This window comes from Triticum aestivum, chromosome 2A, assembly GCF_018294505.1.
Source record: "Triticum aestivum cultivar Chinese Spring chromosome 2A, IWGSC CS RefSeq v2.1, whole genome shotgun sequence".
Taxonomy (NCBI): Eukaryota; Viridiplantae; Streptophyta; class Magnoliopsida; order Poales; family Poaceae; genus Triticum; species Triticum aestivum.
The window spans coordinates 92,865,324-92,878,734 of NC_057797.1; the positions used below are offsets into that span (position 1 = coordinate 92,865,324).

The 13,411-nt window shown below is 49.8% G+C and overlaps 1 protein-coding gene and 1 pseudogene across 1 annotated transcript; both read left to right on the top strand.

Annotated features, from left to right (window-relative positions):
- Positions 1-2,436: 2,436 nt before the first annotated feature.
- Positions 2,437-3,959, top strand: LOC123184886 (probable carboxylesterase 18; annotated as a pseudogene).
- Positions 3,960-6,818: 2,859 nt separating this feature from the next.
- On the top strand, positions 6,819-8,242 carry LOC123184887 (probable carboxylesterase 18). The gene has a single exon (XM_044596928.1). It carries the CDS (start codon positions 6,926-6,928, stop codon positions 7,973-7,975), a length of 1,050 nt encoding a protein of 349 aa, XP_044452863.1. The 5' UTR covers positions 6,819-6,925; the 3' UTR covers positions 7,976-8,242.
- Positions 8,243-13,411: the final 5,169 nt, after the last annotated feature.

Consider the following 13,411-nt stretch of genomic DNA (forward strand, 5'->3'; position numbering starts at 1 on the left):
GGCGGCAAGAGAGGGGGCGGAGGGGAAGATTTCAACATGATTCTTTTGCTTTTGTTATATTTTAAATCAAATAAAAAGTACAAACTTATTTTTCCATGCACATCAAATCAGATACAAAGTTAAGCTTGTTTATCTAAGAAATTAGAAGTAAAATCAATTGTTTTTTCTTTTTTTCTTTTTCTGAAGTCTATGGAATGTGGCCCCAGGCTCAACATCTTCTAGAGGTCACCCCACAATACTCTTCAAATTCACGGAGAGGGAGAGAGGGGGAGCAGGAGCGGGAGGGGAGAGATGAAGGAGGGAAGGAAGTTTGATTGTAAGCTTTTGTATAGGTCAGTAATGTTTGATGGACTTCCACTTTGGAATTTATTTTTCTCACAACCATATTGCATGATCATGTTCGAATTTGAATTGAATTGCGGCTGCTGAAATCCATGTAGGCATAGATTAGGCATGAATTAGGATTTGAACGGCTCAATGATGATTTTGTTTTAGAGTAGGTTCATGTGTGTGTGTGTGTGTGTGTGTGTGTGTGTGTGTGTGGGCGCGCTATATGATTTTGCTGTTCTTTTTGTCCTATTTTTTAACACAAGCAAACACTAAAGTTTTGTATATTCCTGAAGTAGAGTTGAGAACATGCTAGCTAGATACATTGGATCAGAACATACTCTCGGGAATATGAGGAACCGTGAGCTTTTTTTGTGCTGAAGTTCATTTCTAATGATTTTGTTGTCAGACATTTTGTGAAGTTTCCAAGATTTTGCTTTTTAGTTGCACATTCTAGTTCAAATGTTTGTATCAGTTACCTTGTAATCCAGCATTTTTTCAGCTGGTATGGTTGTGGCTGTTCCAGGTAAAGTTTTGTAATAATGACACCAACAATGCCCCTGTTTCGGTAGTCTGGATTTTTAGGCTTGGCATTTCCCCGCCTAAGATAATGGATAGCAAATCGCTACTAAAAACTGACTCCCAAATCCTGGACTGTTATATGGCAGTAGGTGCCCATGTGTGTGTGTGTGTGTGTTAGCCTGGATGTTCTGCAGGAAGATTCCATTTGTTGAAGCGACCTTGACAAGTTTGTGCTCTTTTGTGAACAATGTAGAGTAGCTGGTGAGGTTTGTTTGTCCTGTTTAACCTAATAAAAAGTTTTTTGACAACCAAAATGTGGCATATTACCCGTATTATTCATGTGATATATGCTCGTGGTTCTATTTTTTATTTTTATTTTGCGGCTAAAACCGTTGATGAAAGGAACTAAAACTGTCTGATTTGCCAAAATTTTCAAAGTACCTTTGGTCATCACGTTTAAACTTAACAATGAAAGTGGCTTATAATGTTCGCCCGGTTCCTAGCCTTAGTTTTCTGCCTTTCTTATGTTGTCCAGTCCCATTGCTTACACACTAATGTCTTATATACATTTGTGAATACAGCAATTAACGGGCACAAATATGGATGCTGAAGGAAGGGCCCTGAAGAGACAATAGAAATACAGAAGGCAGAGATCAGTGTCTTGAAGATCCAGAGTTAGAAGAGAGACGATATCATGTAGAAACCGTGTCATGATTTGCTCTTTTGAAGAAGTTGCTACACTGGTTTTTAACCTTTTTCTACATATAGTCATTTTTCCCCTGAGATCTAGTTGATACAGGAAATTAACTAGCTAGCATAGAAAGTTAACTAGCTACGTCCCCGTGGCTCTGTACTCTTTGCTGAAGTTTTAACTAACTAATACATGAAGTTTGTTAACTATCTAATTAATACGGGGAGGTTAACTATCAAAGTCAACCGTGTCTATGTACTCTTGTTGAAACAAGGAAGAGGTCTGAAACAACCATAAGTTGCTCTGAACAACTTCATGAACAGCAGACAACATGGTTCAGTTAGCTAGCTCTGAACATTATTTTTTTCTGAAAAAATGTGAAACATAAAATAGTATGATGATATGTGGCGCACAAAGTTTTGTTTGTGTGCTTTTTTTGAGACAATTTTGTTTGTGTGCTATGTATGCCTTCACACCCTCTTCCTACGGTCATCACTGCTCTAAAAAGGACAAACAAACAAACAAAGCCCACACGCCAAGCCTATTATGAAGGAAATTAAGACCAACACAGAGGGAGATAAAACGGGCCAAATCTGCTACAGGTGATGTCAGCCGACTGAGACTTCACTTAGACCTAGATAGACCCTCTTATTCTTGTGTTTTTTCTATTCCCGCCTTTCTAAGATTCAACGATCAAACGTCCCCCAAGCCCGGTCATATAATTTGCGAATGCGATGGTTCTGCTGTTAAGCCTGCTGCGGGTGGTCTGTGTCGAGATTTCCGCAGGCTACAGCTTGTGTGTGTGGATCCTTAACACAATGCACGAAGTTGCACACACGCATCCGCACAGGAACTGGAGTGAGTCGTGAAACTTGAAGACGGTGAAAGTCACTAGAGCTGCTTCACTATCATCGTGTACATCGTCAAAAACCGAATTCCGTGACATTTCCTCGTGGCCGGTCACGTGGTTGACGTGCAACGCCACCGCCCAGACGTGTACATCGAACAGTTCGCGACAGCGATCGGCCATGCCTCGGACTCCACAGCCCATGCACATTATCCGAACTGAGCCGAGTGCAGGAGCAGCCAGGGGAGGATGGAAGCGGGGAGCACGAGCCAAGAACGCGAGCGCCCGCGCGCCTCGCCGCCGGCGCTGCCGTGCGCGGTGCGGCTGCAGGTCACCGCGTTCTCGCCCCTCATCGACGTCATCAACCGCCGCGACGGCACCGTCAACCGCGGCCTCTACTCCGTCGCCGACCGCGTCCTCCGCGTGCGCGCGAGCCCCCGCCCGGACTCCTCCGGCGTCCGCTCTGCCGACTTCGACGTCGACGCGTCGCGCGGCCTCCTGGCGCGCGTCTTCTCCTTCTCCTCCCCCGCCGCGCCCCGGGCCCCGCTCCCGGTCGTCGTCTACTTCCACGGCAGCGGCTTCGCGATGTTCTCCGCGCGCCAGTGCTACTTCGACCGCCTGTGCCGCCGCATCTGCCGCGGCGTCGGCGCGGTCGTCGTCTCCGTCGAGTACCGCCTCGCCCCCGAGCACCCCTACCCGGCCGCCTACGACGACGCCGTGGACACGCTCCGCTTCATCGACGCCAACGGCGTCCCGGGGTTGGACGAGGGCGTCCGCGTGGACCTCTCCAGCTGCTTCCTCGCCGGGTAGAGCGCCGGCGGCAACATAATCCACCACGCGGCCAACCGCTGGGCCGCGGCCGCGCCCACCCCCAGCTCCGTGCGCCTCGCCGGCCTCATCTCCGTGCAGCCCTACTTCGGCGGCGAGGAGCGGACGGAGTCGGAGCTGAGGCTGGACGGCGTGGCGCCGATCGTGACCCTCCGGCGGGCGGACTTCTGGTGGAGGGCGTTCCTACCGGAGGGCGCCAGCCGCGACCACCCGGCGGCGCACGTGACCGACGAGAACGCCGAGCTGGCCGAGGCGTTCCCGCCGGCGATGGTGCTGGTCGGCGGGTTCGACCCGCTGCAGGACTGGCAGCGGCGGTACGCCGACGTGCTGCGGCGGAAGGGGAAGACCGTGGAGGTGGTGGAGTTCCCAGACGGCATCCACGCGTTCTACCTCTTCCCGGACCTCCCCGACACCGCCAGAGCTATCGAGCGCATGAGGACGTTCGTGCAAAGCAACCGGACGTCGCCGTCGGCGCCAGAACCTTCTCGCGGGAACGACATCGATTGAAAACGGCCATTCAAAAATTGATTGAAAAGAACTTGTAGTCCCCTCGACGTGTCGAAATTTGGAAATACGAGTATTTCTTCAAGTCCATTCAATTTAGGAATTGGGTACACATTGGTCCATAGAAAATTGTGTACACAATGAAAGATACTCCCTCCTTTCCAGTTTATAAGACTCAATTCAAAAATCTCACCAATCAAGATAGATGATGAGTGGTGAAATATTTTTTGTAGTTTGCAAAAGCACCCAATTAATGTTTTTATTTTCCTCAAAAAATTATGTTTATGAATGCATTATTTGCAATGCATGCATGCATAAAGTACATGCATTGGTCAGTTTTCTCTTAATACTTACATGCAATGATTTAATACACCTTGAAGTCTGAACATGTGATGGAGAACAACCAAATTGAGCCTTATAAAATGGAAAAACTAAAATTTTGAGATAAGCTCTATAAACCGGAAAGGAGGGAGTATCTCGATTATGGCCTGCTTGGATTAGGTGTAGGGCGTATTTGGATTAGAGCCGGGAGCAGCGAGGGGCGTGTGCTTGGATGAAGGGCCAATAAATTGACTCATCTTGACCGTGTTACCTTCATTAGTTTAATTTTTCATCAACTTCAGGATAAATTGGGGGCAGCAATATTATGGGCTAAATATTTGGCATTTCTATGAGTTTTTTTTTTTTGGCACTTCTATGAGTTGGCAGGGCCAGCTAGGGTAGCATCCAAACACACTGTGTACTCCCTCCGTTTTCATACATTACGGTTTCTCACATATATGGCTAACTAACTAATTTACTTTCGCATACACGATGCATGTGTACCGTCATTGAACCTATAAAATATTCTTTTAGGGATTATCTAAGTACTCCCTCTGTAAACTAATATAAGAGCGTTTAGATCACTAAAATAGTTATCTAAATGCTCTTATATTAGTTTACGGAGGGAGTATCTATTTGTATTGTTCTATATTTGTGTATATTAATTAGAATCCAAATACAACACGACGGCCGCTGTACATGACACCGTATTAGCCCTCTTCGAATATTGAGCCTAAAGTTGATTAGGAATTTTACTCACAAATACATGAGTTATATACCAAAAAAAATCATTAGGTTAGTATTCAAAGAATTTTGCTGGTGACCTATATTTTCTGATATAGAACACAAAGTTCATTAGTCAAAATGTTAGGTCAAAAGTAGGCTTAAACCCCGAAGAGAACTAATACATCCGGACAAAGGAAATACCGTACCGAGCACAGAGTACTGGAATTATGACTCGTCATGGGACAACACTTGTGGATCTCACAAGAGGATCACCCTGGTCAAACATCATAGTTCAAGTTGCGGCGATAACTATACGAGCAAAAATGAGCTTGTTATAAATCCCACATCCATTATCATTGTTCTAATTTTTATATTATTTAGGGGCTTTAGTTTTCGATTCGCGCTGGCTCCCCAAAAATCTCAAGACCAGCCCTGGGCGCCCGGTTGGGTGGCGTTTTTTGCGCCCGGTCACTGACTGGGCAGCTCGTCTAGACGTTTGGGACGGGCATGGAAGCCCACCGCGATGTCTGGACCTCCTGGTTTGCTAGAAAACTGATGTCTGGACCGGTCCACTGACCGATAAGGGACGTCGTTGGATGGCAAACTACGTCCGGACAGCTCGGTCCGGACGCTTACAGGCGGTTTGAGAGTTCGCTTTGGAGATGCCCTTACGGAGTACACATGTGTTATTTCGGGAAGCATAAGATTGCTATATTTGAAAGCACAAGTTGCATCCGAAAAGTTCATTCAAAACATGTAAACATGAAATCTAATTCTGAAAATACCGGTGCGAGTAATGCAACGGTGAAAATGATTTTATAATCTGACCGCTCGGTTTAAGATATTTTCATTTTGAAAATAGATCTAACAAAAAACACAAGTGCAACCAACCCTTTCATGGAAAAATACCCACACAAATTATCTGATGACGACAAGTGGTGTGCATGTGTTGCACCATTTTATCTTGACTAGAGAGTCTAGGAGTTTCTTTTTTTTGCCTCACCTGTATGGATACAAGGTGTAGACTCTGATCAGATGCATAACACAGACCGGGAATACGTTGAGCTTAGAAGTTGAAGTTATAGTGGAGCTTATTCTTGTAGGCTAGTTTATTCCTGTCCTCTTGGGAACTCGCATCTAGGGTTTCGCTGCCTTCCATAGGCACCATCGTCGGTCTGCCTCGTCTACTACGACCCTTGGACCATGGAGATGCGGTGGATCCCAGTCCCACGGCGGCGGGAAGGGGTCGTTTTTAGGTGTTTTCTGAGTTTTGTTAGGGTTTGTACCATTCTCAAGAAGATGAGGCGATGGTGGCTTCTTGAAGATGAAATACAGTTCTTCCCGCCTAGCACCTGTTCCGGTGATGTTTCAAGCGTTATCGGAAGGCGTGTGAAGGTGTGTATCAGGCGGATCTCGTGGGATCTGGTCGGCCTTTGTCTTCGATGGATCCGTCTGGAACCAGTCTTCGTTCATCTACGTCTGTGTGTCTGCAGGTTGGATCCTTCCGATCTATGATTCTCTTCATCGGCGGCGGTTGCTGTTTGACGCGATGGTCCTATAGGGGGCTTAGCACGATGTCTTTCCGACTGTTTACTACAACAATGTTTGCCAGGTTCCGACAAAGAAGATGCTATGACGGCAATACGTCTTCAGTTCGTTCTAGTGCTTGCAGTCGTCGCTAGGGACTCTATGAATCTGAATGTAAATTTTACTTTTAGTATTCTTTTGTACTATCTTGGAATAGATCAGAAGTCAAAAAAGAGTAACCAAAGGCAGCCTTTTAGTCAGTCACATTCACACCCCATAAGCATGCCATTTTATCAGTTTGATTGATTATAGCAGTCAACGACGGCACAGCCGTGCATGACGCGTGTCAGCTTATTCTTTGCTCCACGAGCTGCTTGCGCCCCTTGCTCAAACTTCATCCCGCCACCAATAGCGTAGACGCGTCGTGCTCCTCCGATTTGGCATGTGGCCTCCGTTGCCACCCCACCCCACCCCGATGGATCCATCTCACCTACTCTACTCATCAGCCGTCGGCGCTCCCCCATTATATGTACCATGCCGATCGCGCAGCAGAGCTCACGCACTCCGAAGCAGAGGAGAACGAAGGAGAGACAGAGTGATCGAGCGTACGTGAAGAGACACGCTTGAACTTGATGGAAGCCGCCGCGGGTCAGGGAGAGCGCCCGACGCCGCCGCCGCTGCCGCTGGGGGTGCGGCTCCAGCTGGCGGGCCTCACGGCCGCCATCGACGCCGTGGAGCGCAGCGACGGCACCGTCAACCGCTGCCTCTACTCGGTGATCGACCGGCTGCTGAGCGCGCGCGCCAACCCGCGCCCGGACGGCTCCGGCGTGCGCTCCTACGACTTCACCGTCGACGCCTCCCGCGGCATCTGGGCGCGCGTCTTCGCGCCGGTCTCCTCGGCGGTGCCGCTGCCCGTCGTCGTCTACTACCACGGCGGCGGCTTCGCGCTCTTCTCCCCGGCCATCGGCCCCTTCAACGGCGTGTGCCGCCGCCTCTGCAGCGACGTCGGCGCCGTGGTCGTGTCCGTCAACTACCGCCTCGCCCCGGAGCACCGCTACCCGGCGGCGTACGACGACGGCGTCGACGCGCTCCGCTTCCTCGACGACGCCGGCGGCGTCCCGGGCCTCGGCGACGGCGTCCCCGTCGACCTCGCCAGCTGCTTTCTCACCGGGGAGAGCGCGGGGGCCAACATCGTCCACCACGTCGCCAGCCGCTGGGCCGCCGAGCACCAGCACGCCGCCAAGTCCCTCCGCCTCGCCGGCATCATCCCTGTGCAGCCCTACTTCGGCGGCGAGGAGCGGACGGAGTCGGAGCTCAGGCTGGAGGGCGTGGCGCCGGTGGTGAACCTCGAGCGCTCCGACTTCTCGTGGAAGGCGTTCCTGCCCGTGGGAGCCACCCGCGACCACCCTGCGGCGCACGTGACCGACGACAACGCCGAGCTGGCCGAGGAGTTCCCGCCGACGCTGCTGGTGATCGGCGGGTTCGACCCGCTGCAGGACTGGCAGCGGCGGTACGCCGACGTGCTGCGACGGAAGGGGGTGAATGTTCAGGTGGCGGAGTACCCGGACGGCTTCCACGGGTTCTACGGCTTCCCTGTCGCTGACGCCGGCAAGGTTTTCCTGAAGATGAAGGCCTTCGTGGAGAGCAACAGGGCGGCGCCGGCGAAATCCACCGCCCGATGAGGAAGATGCCGTGATCCAAGGTTCGGTGGGGGATCAGGCCAACTTCACAGCGCGACCCCAAACGGACGTCCGTTTTGTCCTGTTTTTGTCCCTTTGGGTAGGGATTTAGGGTCATGTCCGGGCCTGTCCTGAAATGCGGTGCCTGTGCACCCACCGCGCGGACACATCCCGGCCGCATCTTATCTGCGTATTATTTCTTTACAAGTCCTTAACTTTATTTCATCATTCATTTTTGATACATGGAAATGCATCATCACATTTTGACTAGTAAAGCAAGGCCAAAAAAAAACAAAAACCATAAGAATACATTTTAGAAGATATCCAATTTCCATAACTGCTCCCATAAGTTGGGTTAGGGCCTTCTTGATGCACTCGTTGTTGATCTGTGGAGGAGGGTCGATCTGGCATCCTCCTTTCTTCTTCAAGCCAGAAGGCTCGATTTGGCATCCTCCTTTCTTCTTCAAGCCGTAAGTCGATGTTGCTTTCTCCTCACACCTAGTCTCGTGTCTAGCCTCTAATCTAGCATCAAGTGCACTTGTCTCATTTACAGCCTCTATGCTAGCTAAAAATGCACGAACATGTACTAAATTTCGCTCTATCAATATATCGATGTACTCTTCTTCCCAATACCAAAACTTGCATCCGTTCTACACAACAAAATTTGAAATTAGCACAACTAGTTAAATCTAGAGCACAAACCGAAGCTAAAAAAAACGCATACCCCATCGTTTAAGCACTTGATGAACACCCATCCGGGATGTTCCGGCGTTGTAGACACGCGGCGCACGACCATCCTTGGGCAGTGGTCGCACTTAATGAGTGGCAACGGTGCGCCGGCGAGTTTTTGGGCAAGCACCGAGCCCGGCCGACCGCCATTCGTGTATCTGCCGGCGGACCGCCGATGGTGCAGATCCGAGCGGCTAGAGGAGGAGTCACTGCCTGCATGTGGCCTTGCGGCCTTGCCAGGGCCTTCCGGCGAGGTGCCCGGCCAATCCATGGCGCGGCCCGGCCTCCCACAGCCGGCCGAGCTCAAGACCGACCGGATCCGCCCCAAAACCGGTCGGCGGGTGCGCAAACTAGGTGGCCGTGGTTGGGTAGCTCGGCGGCGCCGAGGGGAAGGGGTTGGGCAAGCTCGCGTCCGAACTGCACGGCTGCAATGGCAGCGGCGGCGGCGGCGGCAACGACGGGAAGAGTGGAAAGAGTGGAGGGGGTGCGGCCGGAGGGAGGCAGGGGGCGGATAGAAAAAGGCCCGTCTTGTGTCATTGACGGGCGGGCCAGGGGAGGACACGCGCAGACTGTTGGAAATATGCCCTAGAGGCAATAATAAAAGCATTATTATTATATTTCCTTGTTCATGATAATTGTCTTTATTCATGCTATAATTGTGTTATCCGGAAATCGTAATACATGTGTGAATAAAGACACCAACATGTCCCTAGTAAGCCTCTAGTTGACTAGCTCGTTGATCAACAGATAGTCATGGTTTCCTGACTATGGACACTGGATGTCATTGATAACGAGATCACATCATTGGGAGAATGATGTGATGGACAAGACCCAATCCTAAACATAGCACAAGATCGTATAGTCCGTTTGCTAGAGTTTTCCAATGTCAAAGTATCTTTTCCTTAGACCATGAGATCGTGTAACTCCCGGATACCGTAGGAGTGCTTTGGGTATGCTAAACGTCACAACGTAACTGGGTGACTATAAAGGTAGACTACGGGTATCTCCGAAAGTGTCTGTTGGGTGACATGGATCAAGACTGGGATTTGTCACTCCGTATGACGGAGAGGTATCACTGGGCCCACTCGGTAATGCATCATCATAATGAGCTCAGAGTGACCAAGTGTCTGGTCACGGGATCATGCATTACGGTACGAGTAAAGTGACTTGCCGGTAACGAGATTGAACGAGGTATTGGGATACCGACGATCGAATCTCGGGCAAGTAACATATCGATAGACAAAGGGAATAGCGTACGGGATTGATTAAATCCTCGACATCGTGGTTCATCCGATGAGATCATCGTGGAGCATGTGGGAGCCAACATGGGTATCCAGATCCCGCTGTTGGTTATTGACCGGAGAGTCGTCTCGGTCATGTCTGCTTGTCTCCCGAACCCGTAGGGTCTACACACTTAAGGTTCGGTGACGCTAGGGTTATGAAGATATGTATATGCAGAAACCCGAATGTTGTTCGGAGTCCCGGATGAGATCCCGGACGTCACGAGGAGTTCCGGAATGGTCCGGAGGTAAAGAATTATATATAGGAAGTGCTATTTCGGGCATCGGGACAAGTTTCGGGGTTATCGGTATTGTACCGGGACCACCGGAAGGGTCCCGGGGGTCCACCGGGTGGGGCCACCTGTCCCGGGGGGCCACATGGGCTGTAGGGGGTGCGCCTTGGCCTAGATGGGCCAAGGGCACCAGCCCCTATAGGCCCATGCGCCTAGGGTTTCCACCATGGAAGAGTCCATGTGGTGGAAGGCACCCCTAGGTGCCTTGGGGGGGAGGGAAACCTCCCCTTGGCCGCCGCCCCCCCTAGTAGATGCCATCTACTAGGGCCGGCGCCCCCCTGGCACCCCTATATATAGTGGGGGGGAGAGGAGGGATTTCACACCAGCCCCTGGCGCCTCCATCTCCCCCCGTTACGTCTCTCCCTCGTAGTCTCGGCGAAGCCCTGCTGCTGTGACGCCCTGCATCCACCACCACGCCGTCGTGCTGCTGGATCTTCATCAACCTCTCCTCCCCCTTGCTGGATCAAGAAGGAGGAGACGTCTCCCGTCCCGTACGTGTGTTGAACGCGGAGGTGCCGTCCGTTCGGCGCTGGTCATCGGTGATTTGGATCACGTCGAGTACGACTACATCATCACCGTTCTTTTGAACGCTTCCGTGCGCGATCTACAAAGGTATGTAGATGCATCTAATCACTCGTTGCTAGATGAACTCCTAGATGATCTTGGTGAAACGAGTAGGAAAATTTTTGTTTTCTGCAACGTTCCCCAACAGTGGCATCATGAGCTAGGTCTATGCGTAGTTCTTCTTGCGCGAGTAGAACACAATTTGTTGTGGGCGTAGATTTGTCAACTTTCTTGCCGTTACTAGTCCTTTCTTGCTTCAGCGGTATTGTGGGATGAAGCGGCCCGGACCAACCTTACACGTACGCTTACGTGAGACCGGTTCCACCGACTAACATGCACTAGTTGCATAAGGTGGCTGGCGGGTGTCTGTCTCTCCTACTTTAGTTGGAGCGGAATCGATGAACAGGGTCCTTATGAAGGGTAAATAGAAGTTGACAAATCACGTTGTGGCTTTAACGTAGGTAAGAAAACGTTCTTGCTAGAACCCTAATTCAGCCACGTAAAACTTGCAACAACAATTAGAGGACGTCTAACTTGTTTTTGCAGCAAGTGGTTTGTGATATGATATGGCCAAAGTTGTGATGAATGATGAATGATCTATATGTGATGTATGAGATGTTCATGCTATTGTAATAGGATCACGACTTGCATGTCGATGAGTATGACAACCGGCAGGAGCCATAGGAGTTGTCTTTATTCTTTTATATGACCTGCGTGTCATCAAGAAACGCCATGTAAATTACTTTACTTTATTGCTAAACGCGTTAGCCATAGTAGTAGAAGTAATAGTTGGCGAGCAACTTCATGGAGACACGATGATGGAGATCATGATGATGGAGATCATGGTGTCAAGCCGGTGACAAGATGATCATGGAGCCCCAAGATGGAGATCAAAGGAGCTATGTGATATTGGCCATATCATGTCACGTTTATTATTTGATTGCATGTGATGTTTATCATGTTTTGCATCTTGTTTACTTAGAACGACGGTAGTAAATAAGATGATCCCTCACAATAATTTCAAGAAGTGTTCCCCCTAACTGTGCACCGTTGCGACAGTTCGCTGTTTCAAAACACCACGTGATGATCGGGTGTTTTATTCAGACGTTCACATACAACGGGTGTAAGACAGATTTACACATGCAAACACTTAGGTTGACTTGACGAGCCTAGCATGTACAGACATGGCCTCGGAACACAGAAGACCGAAAGGTCGAGCATGAGTCGTATAGAAGATACGATCAACATGAAGATGTTCACCGATGTTGACTAGTCCGTCTCACGTGATGATCGGACACGGTCTAGTTAACTCGGATCATGTAATACTTAGATGACTGGAGGGATGTCTAATCTAAGTGGGAGTTCACTAATAATTTGATTAGTTGAACTTAATTATCATGAACTTAGTCTAAAATCTTTGCAATATGTCTTGTAGATCAAATGGCCAACGTAGTCCTCAACTTCAACGCGTTCCTAGAGAAAACCAAGCTGAAAGACGATGGCAGCAACTATACGGACTGGGTCCGGAACCTGAGGATCATCCTCATAGCTGCCAAGAAAGATTATGTCCTACAAGCACCGCTTGGTGACGCACCCGTTCTCCCTGCAGAACAAGATGTTATGAACGCTTGGCAGGCACGTTTCGATGACTACTCCCTCGTTCAGTGCGGCATGCTTTACAGCCTAGAGCCGGGGCTCCAAAAGCGTTTTGAGAGACATGGAGCATATGAGATGTTCGAAGAGCTGAAAATGGTTTTCCAAGCTCATGCCCGGGTCGAGAGATATGAAGTCTCCGACAAATTCTTCAGCTGTAAGATGGAGGAAAACAGTTCTGTCAGTGAGCACATACTCACTATGTCTGGGTTGCATAACCGCTTGACTCAGCTGGGAGTTAATCTCCCGGATGATGCGGTCATTGACAGAATCCTCCAGTCGCTTCCACCAAGCTACAAGAGCTTTGTGATGAACTTCAATATGCAGGGGATGGAAAAGACCATTCCTGAAGTATTTGCTATGCTGAAATCAGCAGAGGTAGAAGTCAGGAAGGAACATCAAGTGTTGATGGTCAATAAAACCACTAAGTTCAAGAAAGGCAAGGGTAAAAAGAACTTCAAGAAGGACGGCAAGGAGGTTGCCGCGCCCGGCAAGCAAGCTGCCGGGAAGAAGCCAAAGAATGGACCCAAGCCCGAGACTGAGTGCTTTTATTGCAAGGGAAGCGGTCACTGGAAGCGGAACTGCCCTAAGTACTTAGCGGATAAGAAGGCCGGCAAAACAAAAGGTATATGTGATATACATGTAATTGATGTGTACCTTACTAGTGCCCGTAGTAGCTCCTGGGTATTTGATACCGGTGCAGTTGCTCACATTTGTAACTCAAAGCAGGGGCTGCGGAATAAGCGGAAACTGGCAAAGGACGAGGTGACGATGCGCGTCGGGAATGGTTCCAAGGTCAATGTGATCGCCGTCGGCACGCTACCTCTGCATCTCCCTTCGGGATTAGTTTTAAACCTTAATAATTGTTATTTAGTGCCAGCTTTGAGCATGAACATTGTATCGGGATCTCGTTTAATTCG